Below are 18725 nucleotides of genomic sequence, written 5' to 3' on the forward strand. Positions count from 1 at the left end.
TATGTGAGACAATGAAGAGCTCTTTTATTACTCGTACAGGAGGCTTTCGGGACGCCTCTCATGGGAGCACTCCCTTATTGATCGTTCGGGAGGAATGTGGGATGTTTTTCTATGTGCACTCCCTTGTTGTCTCGTTGGGATGGATAGGGGAGCATTTTATGGGAGTACTCCCGTATTGCTCCCTTAGGAGGTTTGTGGGATGATATTTCTGTGTGTGCTCCCCGATCGCTCGTTTAGGAGGTAAAAGGGATTACTCCCCCTCCTAGGACATACAATGTTAAAGGGAGTATACAAAATTACATGCTTATACACAGAAGCATAGGGAGCAATGGGGAGTATTCGTATGCTCCCAAGGGAGTACTCACCGAGCAATCGTACGATGCTCCCCAGTTCTACTGGGATCATACGCTTGCATACCCACACGCATGAATATATGTATATGTATGTAAAAGTTCACATAAATTCTTAATCAAATCTATCCCACATACTGCATATATAATTTGTATATTATAGCAATAATTGATAATTTTGCAAAACAAAAAATATCGAATGTGGGACACAATAACGCCAACTGCAGCGATCAGCGTTCTTACTCGCTTCATTTCCTGCAACGAATCGACAATTTTATGTTGAAATCAAGCGCGCCGAGTTTAATAAATTTTGCTCTTGTATTTCACAGTTACAATTACACTAACTTTGTGTATGATTACTGATGTCATTAAAATTTTCATTCTCTCAAATTGCGAGCAACAAAAAGATACCTACTGACAAAAAATTATCTCATGAATAGTAACTAAAATGAGATGAAGCAAGCAAGTTAACCTTTAAATAGACATAAGTACATTCATATGAAAATTAACTTGAGTAAAAACAATTTCCTAGCAAACACAGATGTATCAATCAGAAACGTTTAAAGTCCATTGTCCGTCCACTCAGGCATATCCGGCGGCGTGCTAGAGTAGGCATCAGCAGATGATTGGGCCAGGGAGGCACACGCAGCAGCAGCAGCAAAAAACGCGACATTATTCTGCAATCACGACGCACAGTTAGTTGTCGGCGATTTTACAATTTCGCTAATGGTCAGTTGAGTTAGCAACTGTTCATAGCGGTCGGTGGTCATACGCATAACTGTGCCGGTCGTATGGGCGGTCCGTGGTTGTACCAGTATTATATGTAGGCATATGTATGTACATACACACATAGGTATCTATGGGGAACTGTATAGCAACAACGAAATGACCACTAGCGGTATTATTCTTGATTGGTTTATATAGGGCGGACGTACACGCGCACATTAGCAGTCACTGTGCATACATACATTTGTGCTGAGCTGCGTGCATACATACATACATATGTTTGTACGCATGCAATTATGCAGGGATTCTGTGCAAATCCATGTGTGTTGTATGTAGGGCGAACGACGAGCCAGCATTAAGTATATTAGATCGGTGTAGTGGCGGTTAGGGTGTGCGTCTCTTTTCGCATAAATTCCAATTGCGTTGATGTTGTGATCATTTATTTTGAGATTCGTTCCAACAAGGGTTGTCAACTTGCTTTCAATACAAAAATGAAAATTTAGGCAATTATGTAGTACGTATGTAGGTATAACACTGCGGAACAAAATTCAACTTTTAACAAAGCCTAGAGTGCTCAGGTTCGATAGCTGTTGGCCATACGAACAATGCCTGCATTTTCTCAATTTTACTAAATCAATCGTGTTCTCGAGAAAAAAAAATGTTATGATCCAAAAATCTTAGTAGGTATATCGGTAAAAATTGTATGTTTCGGGTTCCCCTGGGCTTGTTAGGAGCTCAAAATAGAAGTAAATAATTATACGACGCCCCAGTGGGGCAGGAGTCCGCCCTCATAGCTGCCATCAAATAAATCAAAGCTTTTAGACCTTCTAAAATGGACCTAATGTTTTCCTAGACATACATATTTGCTATTAAAGAAATGTATTTTTATTATTAAAAAAATCGTCGGAAATACTTAGTATGTAAGAACATGCAAAACTCCGTCAACAAAAAAAAAATGCCAAAAATCATCGGTAAGTCCTGGCTACTTCGAACTTGCACTTCAACATTAACATTGAAAGTGCTAAAAAACTGCGTACTCAAAATAAAATATTTCTAAGGAATCTAATTAAAATGTTTGAAATTTTTACAAAAGTTTGTACAATTTTCTGAAGTCGCAAATTTTGCAATAATTAGAACAAAATTATTTAAAAAAATTGTTAATTTTCAGTAAAATAAATATTTAGAATTTTTGGATTCTGGCTTAAACATGAACCGATGAAAACTCGGTTTGTTCGATTGTAAAAATCCGGCTAAAAATATTTAAAAAAAAACGGTTTTGAAAAACACCGAGTCAATCACTTATTACCAAACTCACTTCCCATGACGGGATGTACAGATTTGCCCGCCATCACTATAGGAATACGTCTAGCGTTTTTAATTTAAAAAAATTTAATTTCTTTATTTCAAAGCATTTTTGTTGTTGGCTGCTGCAAGCTTCTGGCAAATTGCTGATTTCCGACACTCCAACCACTTGCCGGTGTGGTGTGTATGTACATACATACATATGTAGCTAAGCACAAACCCAGTAAAAAATATGATCATGCAAAGATTAATCCTAGACAGGGACCGAAAATAACCGTTAAATACGTAGGTCTTTAGTTTTTGATCACTGCAACTCGTTAAATTTGGTTTTTATGAGATCCTAACGGAGTGAATAAAGGGAATATAATTTTGAACTTCTTTTGACCTCAGAAACGAGAACAAAGCGAGTAGTATTCGTATGTTCCTTGGCGCGTTTATTACTCCAAAACGTATCAATAAGCGAGGAGTCAACACAATTTTTGGAAAACCCAAAAAAAAATTCATTCATTGCTCGCTTATTGCTCCAAATGGATGTGCAAGCCATTATTACTTCTGCTCGATTTTGGAAAAAAAATTTTACTGGGAACAGACAGACATACACTCGTACATTCATATATTTGCATTTTTGTTCGTCATTCGTCGTTGTACGCTCATGGCTGACTTTGTGGCATTGTTTGGCAATTGTAGCATTATTGCTTCAAAAGCATTTACAGCCTAACCGGCATTGCATTGTTAGCAACAAAAATTCAACAACTACATACATATGTATGTACTAATATATGTATAAAGTTGATGACAACAATTTGTGCGTTGTCAATGCGAAAAACAATTGTTGCAATTACCGTAGTCGTTCTGTTTGTTGTTATTGTTGTCGTTTTGCGCTTTTTCAGTTTATTTTCGCCCCTCCTTCATCGACTTGCTGTCGCCTGCCGCATTTTCACACACGCGCGCATAACTTTGGCTCCTGCCGCCCCCGCCCCCGCCCCGCTCAACTTGCTTTTTGTCGATTTATTCTCCAACCTGCGACAAAATTTTTTTCTGTTGCTAGCTTTTGTTTCTATGTGACATGCGCTTAATATTTATTTTCGTTTCGAGTATTTTCAATTAAGCTCGACTCTCATACATTTTTCCTGTACTCAAACTGCCACTTCTGTGTAGTATTTCTCGTTCTTAGCTATGCTGCGCGGCGTATATGTACGTTGTCTTCTACCTTCGACCAACCACCCACCCCACCTCTCATAGACACCAGCGATCTTCAGTCTCCACGCTTGTATGTATGTATGTACGTACAAACAATCACCATCCTCATCACCGCCATGTTGTTGGGTTATCGCAGTTAGCAATAATTGTGACTCTTTTCTACGAGTATGTTTGTATGTATGTATGCATGCATGTAGTCACATCAATGCAAATACATGCACACACACACACACACAAATGTAGTATTTTCAGATATTTTAGCGCATAAATATTGTATGACCCCAATTGTGTTCACTTTCCTTCGGTGCGCACTTGACGCTCAACTCATTGCGCTCGGCTTACATAGTCAGTCAGCCGTTCAGTCATGCCAAACAAACAGATGTACTAAATGTATGTACTTATTCATGTACCATATTTATATGCATGTGTGTATGTTGATATGTTTGCATGCGGGCAGACAGACAAATAATCGGGTCCAATGCACAGTGGTTCAAAATTGGCATTTTGTGTTAATTTTTCACTCAATTTTATTATTAATTTTTTTTTAATGAAAGCTAATAAAATTTTCAATAGACCAGTTGAGCCTGATTTTTGTTTGTATTAATTTTTTTAATGCAAGGTGCCGAAAAAGTAGCAATTTTGAAGAAACCCCATTCTCCATTAGTTGAAAACAATTATAAGCTTCTCTCAAAATGAAAAAAAAATATCTGAAATGTTATTTAAAAATTTCCATCAAAATTATTAATTTTTTTTTTTTTGTTTTTATAAACATTTTCGGTGGGACCTCTTTGCCTGCCACTTCCAACTTGCACTTTGCTTAACTAAAATTTAATGATCTATAAAACTGCATACCCAGCATTTTTCTAGAAACTCAAATTTTTTTTTCAAATTTTATTTTGTGAAATTTTTTTCGTTTTGGGGCACCCTATAATTGTTTTCAAGTCGTTTTTACTATGTAACATTTATTAACTGGTCTCTTGCAAATTTTATTAGCTTTCATTAAAAAATAATAATCAAATTGAATGAAAAATGAAGGCTCCAGTGCATTGTGAACACTAAATTCCAGTCTTGAGCCACTGTGCAATGCAACTATGAGCTCGAATATCTTCGTACGTCACTCAGTTTACCGAGTCTAGTCTGTCGCTTGCCGCAAGCGTGAGCGTCGTAGACGAGTGTCGTCTTAAGTGCTCTAAAGTTGTGGATTTCAGCGAGTTTGACCCGTTTTGTATAGCTTTCCCATCCACTTTGTCTTCAAATATTCAAAAGATATGTAAATATGAACAATATAGAAGATGTAGTACAAACACTTAAAAATCGTTTATTTACCCATTAATTGACTTGATGAGGGCAGACCGCTCAGTTCAGACGTAGAATTCCAATTGCTTTTACACTGACTGGCTGTCGTCTGCACTGGGCAGTGGGCAGGGATGGCGAATGCAATTGCCAATGTCATTTTCGACTGCAGAAAGACAGACAGAGATGGCAACTTTGTACCAGGAAGTTGACGGAAATTCGTTAATCAATATTCTTGAACTCAAGGTCAAACACATTCAAAACTTTGAATGGGAGCGGAAATTGTAGTGATTTACATATATACATATTCTTACATACATACATATGTTTAAGCAGATAGTAAAATTTATTTAAGAAATTCACGTACAAAAAATATCTGGCGATAAAGCTTTATATATGTAGATTTTATATGGCCCGCAGAGAGTAAAGCTCTCATCGATTGTCTCTGATTTAGGGCAGCGGCGACCAAAGGGAGCTTTTACCGTGTGCGTGTCCATAAAAAATTCATACTAAGCTTTAATAAGCTTATCTCGCAGGATGTCTTTATTTTGACTGTTGCTGATTTAATCCAGCGGCGACTAGAGAGAACTAGAACTTTTTCACTGTGCGCTTCTATTTAAAACAGTGTTGAGTAAAAAGAGCTCTTACTCTGTAGGCACCTTTACAAAATGTATAGAAAGCTTAAAAGAGCTTTTCCCGCGGGCAAGGATGTGCCCATCGCCGATATGAAATATAAAGAAAGCTTTATCCTGTGGGAAAACTTTTTAAAGTTTTCTCAAATTGTATATGGGCGCATATAGTTTAAAAGCTCACTCTCTCTCTCTCTGATCGTTGCTTATGTAGCCCTTAACTGGGAATAATTGACGATGCCAGTTAAGGGTTAAGCATGGTGTACTTGATTAAATAAAAAAGTATTCTTCGAGGTAGAAAAACAACTAGTCTTCGTGTACATTTCTGCCAAGAAGAAGCTTTTCATGGAAATTATCTACCTGTTGTAGTGGCCTAATTTTCAAAGCCGCGGGTAAACACTACATAAAAGCATTTATATGCGGCGACCACAGCGAGCCTTTACCTTGGGCGCGCCTATATAAAATTTACAGAAAGCTTTAAAAAGCTTTTTCCGCGGTTCATGTTTTGCTGTGACTGATTTAAATGTTAAGTGAGGGAGCACACGATTTGTACACTTGTACAGATTTTGCTATTTTTACCGTTACAGAGTGGTGTTGTTTGGAAAGCTTTTACTGAGCTGCTCTCATTTCATTTTCATTTCATTTATTAATCTATGCATTAGTACAGAAAGATTAAGAAATCTTTTGTAGTACAACAGTAATTTATATATGTATGAGACAATGAAGGTTATAATGAAAATATTTAATTAGGACTAACGTAAGATAAACAAAACTGGCACAGGTATTAGTTGTATAAATTTAGAAAATAAATCTTTGTGATATTACATATATATATACGTACGAAGAGAGCACATCTCAGTGTAACAGGTATTTAACTTAAGACAAACTAGCGAAAATATGAATACAAGAGACTCTTAAAGTTGCTTTTATTCAAAGTACTACGGATGGAGGCTGGAATAGCGTTCCATATACGAATAGCGTTGACAAAAAATAGCCTTGCAGAGCTGAGATAGTTATAGCTAGGGACAATTAGGTCACTTACACGGTTTGATTTTGGAAATATTAATTTTTCGATAAAAATTTCTAAACAACGCCACTCTGTGACTGGCCCCTTTTTTACGAATTTTTCGCCGTACAGAGATTTTGTTTGACAAATGCAAAAAGTATTGAAAGTATGCTGCCAGAAATTATGATTTTCATCAAAATCGCTGCTTCAAATAGAAAAAATACGATTTTGGGGAAATTTTTTTTACAAAATAGTTAAAGAATATAAATATTTATCGGAAATCTTATCCCTTCGATCGCTCCCCGAAAAATATATGTATTTGAAAATCTTGTGTTAAAATTTTACCAATCGGTTGAGCCGTTTTTGAGAAATCGTGCTTACCGACCTTGAAGACAACATTTTGAGAAAAACGCGTTAATGTTTCCCAATTTTACTTTCCAATACTCCTAACCCATCCCAATTAATATGCGTGTATCTCCAAGAATATTTGTTGGATAATTTGGAACTTTTCAGAGAACATACGCAAATACTTACATATATCGAGCGCAAACCGCCAAAAATATGGAAGCGACATTTTTTTCAAAATTTTCTCTTTGATCCAGAAATGTTCCTAAAAAATTAAAAAAAAAAATGTCGCTTACATCTTTTTGGCGGTTAGGCCTGGATATGTGAATTCCGAAAAATAAATAACAAAAATAGTCGGGTGGTGGGATATCGATTTCGTTTTCATCGACTTGAGGCTCGAGCTCAGTGTTTGTTCTTACAGGAAACCGCTCGAGCATTGCTTAACTTTCTGTTAAAATATGCGGTAATTTTTAGGCATTTTTTTATTACACAAACAACGTCTCGCTTCCCTCTGCAGCGCCGTGACGTTTTTCGAAAGTTGTTCTTTACTCGTTAAAATCCAAAATCTTCTTCGCTGGCAATGAGTTTAATAAGCAGGAGATCCGAAGCAGAAGTTTTTTGTTGTCTACTGAATCTCGAGATTTCAAACAAGTGATCACTAAGTATGCGTATGTGCATGCAGCCTTACAAAACTTCCGAAGATGTTAGAAATTTGATTCACCTCATTTCTGGACACTTTTTTCGTAATTATTTTCAATTATCTTTACACGCGATACTCGTTACAACATGAAATGAAAATTAGAAATACAACTAAACAACTAAAATACCATCAATCTTCATAGCCAAAGAGGAAGGAAATTTCCAGCAGCGTCACTACTACCACAATTTTAGATAAACTCATTCGACAGAATGCAGTGCAGCCGCGCCGTCATTGTTGCACACTACATGTTGCATGCAACGTACACGATGGCGACGGCCTAGGCTCTGCGCGCATGCGGCGGCTACACGCTTTCATCGCTGTTGTGCTTTATTAATATTAGTTTTTTTTTTTTTTGTTTCAATCATTTTTTCCAATAAGTACTTTGGCATCATTTTATTTCCTCTTCTACTTTGATTGCATCGATATTGTTGTTGGAAATGTGTTGGCGTGTTTTTATTTTCATTGCTTTCTTGTGTGTTTTTACACACGCAACAGATGCTTCGATTTCGAAAACCATTTGCGCTTTCGATCGATGAGTCTTTGAGGATGGTGACAAATGGGTCACACCGTTGTCTACTTGTCGACATTTAAAATGCTTTGTACAATAGAAAAAGTGTAAGTGCTCTTTTTTGTTCATATTCATGCAAACACTTGACGCATACAGCTTTTTTTCTTATTTCGACTTTTGGAAAAAAAAACAGAAAGGTGCATACGCACCATATTTCATTACTACCCTCTAGGAAAGTGCACTACTACGACAGTAAATAACTATACCTCGTTCTAGTTAATTAAACGAATAGTTAACACTTACAATTTCTGGTAGAAATGTAGTTTGGAGTAAACTTTTCTGAAATAAAACTGTTCTGTTCTGGTAATTATCAATGTTTTAATCGATATCTTTCTCAGTGTCGGCAAATTGTTTATAGATTTCGTTATTCATAAGAATATCGTTTTTTTTTTGTATTTCCGCATATTGCCATTCTTAATAATAATAATAATAATAATGGATTGGCGCTTACACATAAGTTAGTGTTTGGCCGAGCTTCTCCTCCAATTTGTGGCGTGCGCCTTGATGTTGTCACACAAAGCGGAGGGACCTACAGTTTTACGCCGACTCCGGCGATTGTATTTTTATGAGAAGCTGATTTTCATGGCAGAAATGCACTCGGAGGTTTGCCATTGCCTGCCGAGGAACGACCGCTGTTAAGAATAAACCTTTTTTTTTTGCGATGTTGCTTTGACCAGGGCTTGAACCCAGGTGTTGCGGAGTGGAAGCGCGCACTGCTTACCATTACACCACAGCGGCCATTATTAACCATATTTTAATCGACAAAAATATGTATATGTACGTATGCATGCGCATTAGAGTGGTCAAATTTTTGTACGGGGGAAAAAAATTGCATACTAGAAAACGGGGCACCCCCTTAGTTTTCTCCTTTTCATATTTGTATTATCTATAGCAACTTTCAATTTTCTACTGTAACCAATGCAGGGTGCTCAATGACCTTAAAATGCGTTACTGGATCACTGTGAAACTAGCAAAAATATGGTGATTTTTATAAAAAGCTGCTGTTGCCATGACAACTGAAGCTTGTGATATTTTTTAGAAAATTTAAATTTGAAATGTTCTTAGGTTGCTTATCTATTTGTTTAATTAATATTATTTATTTCCACATATGACATCGGTAAGTTTCAACATCATCCTTTCTTATTAGTTCGTCACCAGTACTGAGTGTACAGTACATTTTTATCCTAGTCGAGCTTGTAACTCCTGTCCTGTTATGCTTGTATGCTCTTAGTCGAGTCATAAAGTTCGTTGAACCAAACACTTATGTTTAAGCGTCTTGAGGTTTCCCTGCAGGGCACAGTCACTTACCTTAGCGTATGGGCGCGCGCGTGTGTGTATGTGTGTATCTTTCTACGCAATTTGCTCTCACTTGTAACTATTTTAGTATAATTTTCTGTTATTACCACATGTTTTCCTTGCCATTGTATTCTACAGTTGCGCGCTAGTGTTTTGCCACAGTTACAGCTGTAGACGTCATTGAATCACGTCTACTCACAAAGCTCAAGAGTTTATGTTATTGCGGTTTCTTAGTCGACAGTGGTGCAATACCGCCAAACCGGAGAATATCGAGGTTTTCTCAAAGTCGGTAGGGTTCCGAAGTTAAGTTTTCCTTTTCCACTATTCTTCAATTTTTATATATCGAAACATCCCTAACCCCTCCCCCTCCATCTCAGTGCATTTCCTTGATCTTATACGCCACTGATCGTTAAATTTTGGCGGCGGACAATGACATTGATGACTTATGTTTCAAAGGGACTTGTCATCTCTAAGGACTTTCCAGCATCTTTACTGCAAGCAACCTAACACTTTGCCTTACGAAATCAACCACGACATGTTTTATGGCATGGACGAAAGGGGTCAAACTGAACGATACTACAATACCGACCGCGAATAACCAAAAACTTGTCGCGGTTAACTTTGACAGCTTGCTATTCTCCGTTATCGTAATCGTCAATAACGTGCAGAATCGCAACATAATCCTCAAACATAGTCCTTGCTAAGAGCACTTGAGGCAATGACATGGTAAACTTGCAATACGATTGGTCCGCCGGTTATAAAATAATGCTGCGTCTGTGTGGGCACTGGCCACTTGTAGGTCTAAGTAAATGAAGTTTCAGACCCGTCGCACGTTATGCCTTCTTACATATATGGCCTAAGCATCACTTACATAGCGAGGTGGAAATGCACTCGCATCGTGTTGAGAAAGCAGTTCCTGTGGTGACGTTACCGCAGTGGCCACATCTGCAGGCACCTACTCAAAGCCGCTGCTTTATCGCTCGTTAGAAGCCATTTAATGAATCTCAAGGGCCAGGTTCGGCCATACGCACGTTATCCGCTTTAAATCTAACGCATCTTTCTCCCACCTTGTGAAAATGGTTGTGGGACATGTGAACCAGGAGAACCTCTTGTTAGCACTATATTTGTCTTTGTGCCTATTAGTTTTTAAATCCATTACCAAAATATTAAAAGCTATCATTCTTTTTCTTTCGCTATCTTTGCAGAATCCCAATCTCTCCGCCAATGCCTCACCATTCCGCCGGGCTTGGGGTCAGTCGTCCTTTCGCACGCCACGCACCGATAAGCACGCCCATCACCAGCAGCAACAGCTGCAATTGCAACAACAATCCGGCCAGCATCAGCATCTCAGTCCATTAGTGCGTCGCGCCTCATCGATGACTGCCTCCGACAATGATGTCTACATCAAGTCCGTGCATCACGGCGGCTACCATGATGAGCTCAAACAAGCGCGTAGTCAACATCAGTTGGCTACAGCAGCGGCTGCTTTGGTGGCTGCGAGAAATGCCGATTGTTCTGCGGGATCTATGGCAGCACCACAATTGGCGACGACAAACGCCACGTGTAGTAACAATAACAACAATGGAGACAGCAATGGCATTGGACAGCTGAAATTGTCACAGCTCAAGACCACACTTGCGCCTCCGCCCACAGATAATGGTGGCGTTGGCGGCGTGGCCGGCTGGGGTACAGCCTTTGAACGGTTGCTGGACGATCCCGCAGGCATGCACACTTTCGCCGAATTTCTGAAGAAGGAATTCTCTGCAGAGAATATCTACTTTTGGACCGCTTGCGAGCGCTTTCGTGCGCTGGAGAGCGCCGCTGAGCGTGCAACGCAAGCGCAGGCGATTTTCTCGAAACATCTGGCAAATGGCGCTTTGGAGCCAGTAAACGTAGACTCGCACGCGCGTAGTTTGACACAAGAGAAATTGCGGAGCGCAGAGCCGGATATTTTTGCGCCGGCACAGAAGCAAATTTTTAATTTAATGAAATTCGACAGCTATCAGCGTTTCATACGTTCCGACATGTATAAGAGTTGCCTAGAGGCGGAGGAGAAGCGCCAGCCATTGCCGTACAAGGCGGACGATTTAGATGAATTGCTACGAACGCCGGTGCATCAGCAGATGGTCGCTGCAATAGGCAGCGCTGCGTCGAAGGTTAGTAAGCAAACTTTAATTTCGCAAAACACTGGAGTTGTCAAGTGCCAATTTTTATTTTGATTATTATTTTTTCCCCAGCTGAAGAAGTCCGCCAGCAATGCAGAGGACCGCTGCCGCAAGAGTTTGTTGCCTTGGCATCGCAAAACGAGCAACAACAAAGCACCACGTGATGTTGCCGATGCAGGCGCTGAAGCGAAAAGCTCAAGTAATAAGCATGCGCCACTTTCCAGTCACTCACTCAAATTGGCGCACACACAGAATTCACAAAGCGACATACATAGCTCGCGTTCGTCGCTCTCCTCCTTCGATGGACTGCCTGGCGCGTCTATACTGCCAGGCACGTGTCGCGTCATCTTGAGTGATGCCTCCACAACAATGGTGCAAATGCGCCCCAACGAAACCGTTGGTCAGCTAGTGGAACGTTTACTGGAGAAGCGTGGCCTTAGCTATCAATATTACGATGTAGTGGCCAAGGGTACTACCAAATCGATTGATTTGCAAACTTCATCACAGACACTCGTTGGCAAGGATGTGCTCATAGAGCAGCGTGTCGCTTTCAAGCTGGATTTGCCCGATCGCAAAGTCATCTCTGTGAAAAGCAAACCCAAGAAGCAATTACACGAAGTTGTGCGTCCCATTTTGCATAAATACAACTACGATTTCGAGGCAGTACAGGTGGTGTTGCGCGAAACGCAGGAGCCAGTCGACCTGTCGCTCACTGTGACTTACGCTGATGGGCAGCGGCTGCAGGCTGTATGGTTGAAGCCACCGCCATTAATGCTTAGCAGCGACTATCAAAATGGCAATGGATGCGCGGCCAAGGTGGCAAAGCCTTCGGCTTCGACAAAGAGCGTCTCCTTTCCCAGCAGCGTTAAGCAAGCGAATTGTGGCGGCAGTGTACGCAATGCCACCAATGCTAATGGTATAGTTGTGAGTTCGCTTTCGACACATCCAAATCAGAGCGCCTTGGATGAGCTGACCAACAAAGTGTTCACAGAGTTGATGCAGGTTAAAGTAGAAGCCGCGAGCGCAGAAAAGCAACCGCAATTGGTAGCAATCAACAGCAAAGCGAATGATCTCGCTTCGCTTAAGGTGAGTTTGCTAGAAAATTATCTTTATTTGCTGTAAGAGAAAATTTTGATTATAATATTGAACGCAGCTATAGTGTTATCGATAAATTTATCGAAATATCGAAAATGTCGAAAATCCGTCACTAACTATGCCGACATAACTACATCGATTTTGTTCAATATCTATGTAAGATGTGTGGCTACTGATGAATTTAGCGATAATATCGTAGCAATAATCCCGCAAATAACAGCTAACGTAGGCATCTAGTTTCAAGTCAGGTCCTCATAGGTTTAATTTAGTTTTTTCCCCGCTTTTAAATTTAGTCCGATGACTGCGCCTCAGAAACCTCATCCATTTTTGAGCGCATACGTCGACGCGATGCCAATATTGCTGGCCTCAAGCTGAAGCTAAAAAAGCGATCCACAAGCAGTCAACATTCCGAGGAGACGAATCAAAGCAGTCATACAACAGCTAGCAATGGACAACTAGCCGCGCCTACAGTGTCCACTGCAGCGTTGGATATAAAGAAACCGATTATTGCAAAACTAAAAGCGGGTGTGAAACTGCAAATGCCCGAGCGAGTAGCTGAAAATCAAGGTAAGCATAACTAATAGTGGTTTACAGTTATGCATGATGGCCTGGCACACATTTTTTCTCCCTAAATGGGATAGCACTTTTTTCCTTGCAATTCGGGAATAATATTTTTTTTTTTTTCATTTCCCCGTTTTCACAGATGAACTACTCGAAGGCCTAAAGCGTGCCCAGCTCGCTCGGCTAGAAGATCAACGAGGCACGGAAATTAATTTTGAACTGCCCGACTTTTTAAAAAATAAAGAAAATCTCAACGCTTCGAAATTGCGTAAAGCGCGCGCTAATCTCAGTCCTATCAACAAGCCCTACACAGCTACTGCGGCCACTACTTCACCCATGCATGCCAGCTTCACCACTACCAGCGTCTCCACCGCCTCAGCAGGCACCGAGGAGCTACCCTCACCGCAGCTTGAACGTCCACAACCCGCGCCACGTCTTTCCATAACCAACAAGTTGAAAGGAAACACACCTCTCGCTTCTGCTCTGAAGCCAGAGGAGGAGTCAGCAGCACCGACCACCACCAATTTACTTGAAGGACATCAATCGCAGCCAACCACACCGCAACCAAATACTTCGAGCTCATCGTTAGAAGCTGAGTATGCAGCGGTAGCGGGTAGTTGCAAGGGGCCACCCCCCTTGCCGCCCAAACCCAAAGTCTTGCCCATCAAACCATCGAATTGGGGTGCTGCTTCTGCTGCTGCTGCCAACCTGTCTGCCTCGTCCACGACTACATCGCCCACGGCTCCCTCAAAGACATTGCCGTCGTTGTTGCCAGTGGCTGCACCTAAAAACTACACCACTGTCGGGTTGTCTAAGGGCATTACCACAATGGTGGATGATGCTCCAAAGCTGCTGCATGTCGCCAACAAGCATTGCTTATCGAATGAAATTGTGCCGCGTAAAACGCATTTGAGTTTAGCAGCTGAGCAGCCGACATCAGCACGTTGTGCCTATCTCGAGGAGCCGAGTAGTAGCTTTGTTTGAATGGGGAGAGACATTTAAATAGACATATATGTATGTATATAGTAAGATGAGGGAGGGTGTGTAAGGGTTATAAGATGGCTTGCATTTTCCAATTCCATTCTTCTAATAGCCAAAATTATTATAATATTCAATATCCACGCCTAAGTGATAAAGATTATATATGTATTTACAAATGTTTGTACTATGTCCATAATGAACCATTGCTATTTATTCGCATATTTCATTTTCAATTCATTGATATTATTAAGTTATCATTTTATCTACATATGTATTTGAATGTAAATATTTGTATGGCTTAGATTTTATTTATAAATTTATGCATACATAATAATACACATATGTGTGTATAAATTTTGAATGTTACCGAAAAGAAATTTTTCAATAGCAGTTAATGTAAAATGATTACATCGACGAATGTTTCTTATCTTAGGATTCAATTGTATTTCATGCAATGACAGTCATAAGCCTTAATTTTTATTACTCTACATAATATGTATTTGGGAAACATCGAAATTTTAGATAATAAAGTAAGATAATTAAATTAAATGCTAATACATATGTATATGTATATGTTTTGAGCTTTGATTGGTAAGGGTTTTTGAAAGCTACATATGGTTCAAGTATTTAATTTTAATTGATAAAAATTTATATATTTTTCTCTTTTACGTCTTGAGGAACGCTAAATTCGTAATTGCTTAATTCGTTAAGCATGTCAGCATTTTCCCAGCGGGTCTTGATTGGAACTTAACCTCAAAAGAAACTTAAAAAAAATCAAAAAAAAATTGCGAAAAAATTATCGCATCAAAAGGATTGAACCAGTTTTGGCAAGGGTAGGTCGAAGAAAATCAGACAAAATTTCAAATAATTACCTAGAGGAAAAATCAGAGCATATTCGGAGAACGTAAATTATAATTAATTTTTATAATTTCTTGTGCTGTAATTCATGTCTGTTCATCAGCGACTCTTCACTAGATCAAAGTTACTGCTCATTAGCCGCGGAGAATACTTAATCAAGGCTTAGGCATGCCCAAACACTTTATTTTTTATTTATTCACTTGTATGTTTATTTAATTATTTTGATTCTTATTTTCGGGCTCTGAAGCAATGAGGAGCGACCCAATAGTCCCTGTAGTTAGTAGGTTATTCCTCTTAGTAGTAATCTTCTGGTATGTCCAACGGTGTTCCACAGATATACATATGGTAATATCGCTGAGGGCCAGAACCACGTGCAAAAGTTTATGCTATGCTTTCATCTTCAATTCTCTATTTCTTATGAAATGTTATATCGTTTTAAAATGTATATTATGGTTTTTTAGTAGGACACTTTACGGTCCACAAGTAACCAAGTTATTCCTCAAATTTAATAACACTGGTTTACAGCAAAAATGTTCTATAGATGCCACTATCTAATTCCTATGTAGAATTGCTCGGTAATTCCGAAAACCGAAGTAATTTTTTTCTATTGATAACTTTTAGGGATATTTTCAATTTACTGTTATTTGCTTAAAAAGAGCGGTTTCACTAAATCACGTATATTTTACGAACCAATTTTTTCCTCTTGTTAATGTTAGAATTTTTTCCATTCTTTCATCAAAAAAACAACAAATCTAGAATGATTAATTTCTCAAAAACTATTAGGGCTATCAAGAATTTCATTATGGAGAATTTCACTTCCTTTTAAATGCCGCATCTCGTATTACGATTATTCAATGGGTTCGTAATATATATATGTACGTGATTAAATGGAACCACTCTTTTCTAAGCTGAATAACGGCAAGTTGCAAATATCTCGAAAACATATCCATAAGAAAATAACTCGATTTTCAGAATCAACGAGCGATTCTACATACAAATTGGATAGCGGCGTCTAGAGAACAAAAACAAAATTAGAATTTGCGATCCATTGTGTTTAAATAGCAGGGAACTAAGTCCTGGTATAGCCAGGTAAATCCTCCAATTTAATAATTTTTTAATTATTCGTCAAATTATATTTGTTAAAATATAACTTTCTAAAATTTAAAATAATTTTTTTTTAATATTTCATTATTTAATTTCTAGGGACAGTTATTTTAAAGATTTTTTTTTTCACAGTTAGTTTGTTCATACGATAATACCATTTCAACGGTACGCATTTAACATTTTCAATTAATTGCAATCTTTTTATTCTTTATATCAACGTGTATTACTTTACATATGTAATTTTATTTTATAGATATTATTTTCACTTTATTCAAACTTAATATTTTAATGAAACGCCTTCATTTTTTTTATAATTATTTCAATCTAAATTTTTGTGCTTAATCACGAACGATTTTATTACTTTCTTTTTGCGAATAACGATTACTCGAACCTCATGGCCGAGGAGCCTTTTTGCGACTCGAATATCTTGATTCTATACAATTTTTTGGCGTTATATGAAAACAATTGGTAGCGCCTGAATGTATGCTACGTTTTTACACAACTTACTACATATTTATATTCTGTATCAGTGACAAATTTGTGTGTTGGCAGGTGATTCATTACAGTGCAATCGTTGGATTTCAAAAAGGTTTATTTGCAAACGAAATCAATTCATTCACTTTTCAGTATTTGTATGAACTTTTATTTGACCGTTCGATAATTCAACATTTTTATTCTAAAGCCTGCCAGCAAATAGTATAATCAAATGGACGCACTTGGCGGCGTCGGCGCCTTTGCCTTGCTTTCACTACCCGCCTCCACAGCTGACACCGTTGCCGATGCTGCCGCAATCTGCGCCGGCTGCTGTTGTGTTTGTTGCTCTGCACCACTTTCTAATTTCTTGTCACCTTCGGGTAACAGTTCTATTGCTTCTTCTGGCTCTTCAATTACTTGATAAGTAATTGGTGCTGGCTCCTTTGGTGGCAACCAGTCAGGTATGATTTTAGCGTGCAGACGCCATTTCCCATATTCATTGGAGATATGCTTTTCGAAAACCACATATTCGAGCACATCTTTAGCTACAATCTCACTGCCATGCATTAAGCGTCCAAAGCGATCGTAAATCGCCAACAATTGTTGTGTGTGAAAGCGCACAGTAACTTGCGCATATAAATTTTCCTTGCTTATAATATCCGTCACACGTGCATGTACGACGCGTGGCGGTTCCAATGATTGTATGAAGCTCCAGTGTATGGTCTTATCACGCACATTGTGCATCATTTCGGGATAACAGCGCTCCGTTACAAATTCACGCAATTCATGTTTATTCTTCGCTGCTATTTGAGTGTGCGCTGCAATATAGATGTCCTGAGACTGACTGGTAAAGTCACTGGTGCTAAAGTCTTCATCGTATGAACGTATTTTACGCACGGCCATAACACTTTTTGATTTCTTCTCGAGAAATTCGAACTTTTGTTTGGCACCCGCTGAGGAAATGAATGACTTTTTGCCATCACCCTCTGGCGGCACATAAGCTTCGAAAATACCGCCGGTGCAACTTATATGGAATGGACGCTCCAACCAGGGTCGGGGTGGCAGCACACCACGTTCTTTCAATCGACTCCGTATTTCGTCCTGCGTCAGATCACCAGGTTTCTCCTGGAAGTTGGGTAATTCCACCTTGACGAATTTTTGGGCACGTAGCTTCTTGAATTTCGGATTCCAGTGTTTAGTTTGGCGATGACGCAATTGTTGGGCCTGTAATTGCAACAGCGCTTGCATGGCTGGGGGCTGCGCTAGCTTTAGTTGGAGGAAAAAGAAATAGATGGGCGATTACATTGGGGTTATGGTGCAATATTTTAGAGAATGACTAAGTAATCGATATTTACCTGTAGCATTTTAATGCCACAACGTGCTGAGGCTGCAAGTTCCATTGTTTGTGATATCAGTGTCTTTCTTTAAAAAAAAAACGCAAGAATTATAGGCCAATTACTACTTTTACACAACCTTTTCGATCGGAATTCACATTTGGCGATATTAGAGGTGGGTAACTCAACTCAGAGTTGAGTTATTGAGTTGATTCCCATAATTGGATCGGTAAATCAGACTCCCTGTCCAAAAAAATTGTAACTCAGTAACTCAGTTGACGCCCTAGGGCACACATGATTCAATTGAATCATAGTGGCTCATATTTGTCCATATAACTCTCTCACTTCGCCACAGTGGTGTTTAGCATGGCAAAGTCTTGCATTTTGTTTTTGAACGAGGCGAATTTATACAAGGTGGTGGCAAGAATACAACAACAACAAACACATGTATTTTCTATTGCGGGTGTTATGTCAAATCTCAAAAATTCTTATAATTTCGTTTTTTTTAGTTTTTCTCGAAATATGTATGTATGTATGTATGTAAGATATATAAAGATGTGCATATCAAATCAATTGCCTTTCCAACCATATCCACATTTTGAAATTCGGTACAATAGTTTTCGAAAAATGCATAAGATTTTGAAAATATTGAAAATTCCACCTTTACCCTCCCCTCGCACCGCCCCTATCAATTTGCACAAAAAAAAATTACACCTTTCAAATCAGTAGAAAGGAGCT

At 39.0% G+C, this 18725-nt stretch overlaps 3 protein-coding genes across 4 annotated transcripts in view; 1 reads left to right on the forward strand and 2 right to left on the reverse strand.

Moving 5' to 3' along the window:
* LOC118742465 (regulator of G-protein signaling loco-like) overlaps positions 1–14536 on the forward strand; it is a 37910-nt gene extending 23374 nt beyond the window's left edge. For both annotated transcript variants that reach the window (XM_036474558.1, XM_036474567.1), the window contains exons 2-5: positions 10621–11571; positions 11653–12666; positions 12969–13242; positions 13379–14536. In XM_036474558.1, the coding sequence (XP_036330451.1) occupies positions 10621–11571; positions 11653–12666; positions 12969–13242; positions 13379–14220 (3081 nt within the window). In that variant the 3' untranslated portion in view covers positions 14221–14536. The remainder of the gene's footprint in view (positions 1–10620; positions 11572–11652; positions 12667–12968; positions 13243–13378) is intronic.
* The window catches only part of LOC118742472 (zinc finger protein 205), a gene marked incomplete in the record, with an annotated part of 125544 nt that overhangs the window by 43648 nt on the left and 63171 nt on the right, over positions 1–18725 (reverse strand).
* LOC118742479 (probable 39S ribosomal protein L45, mitochondrial) lies at positions 16283–18194 on the reverse strand. Its single transcript, XM_036474595.1, has 2 exons — positions 18009–18194; positions 16283–17919 (listed from the first exon to the last, which is right to left on the reverse strand). The coding sequence occupies exons 1-2, from the start codon at positions 18051–18053 to the stop codon at positions 16882–16884; spliced, it is 1083 nt and encodes a 360-aa protein (XP_036330488.1). The 5' UTR covers positions 18054–18194; the 3' UTR covers positions 16283–16881.

The sequence above is a fragment of the Rhagoletis pomonella genome, unplaced genomic scaffold (genome assembly GCF_013731165.1).
Source record: "Rhagoletis pomonella isolate Grant_MI unplaced genomic scaffold, Rhpom_1.0 Rhpom_scaffold_00001, whole genome shotgun sequence".
Lineage (NCBI taxonomy): Eukaryota > Metazoa > Arthropoda > Insecta > Diptera > Tephritidae > Rhagoletis > Rhagoletis pomonella.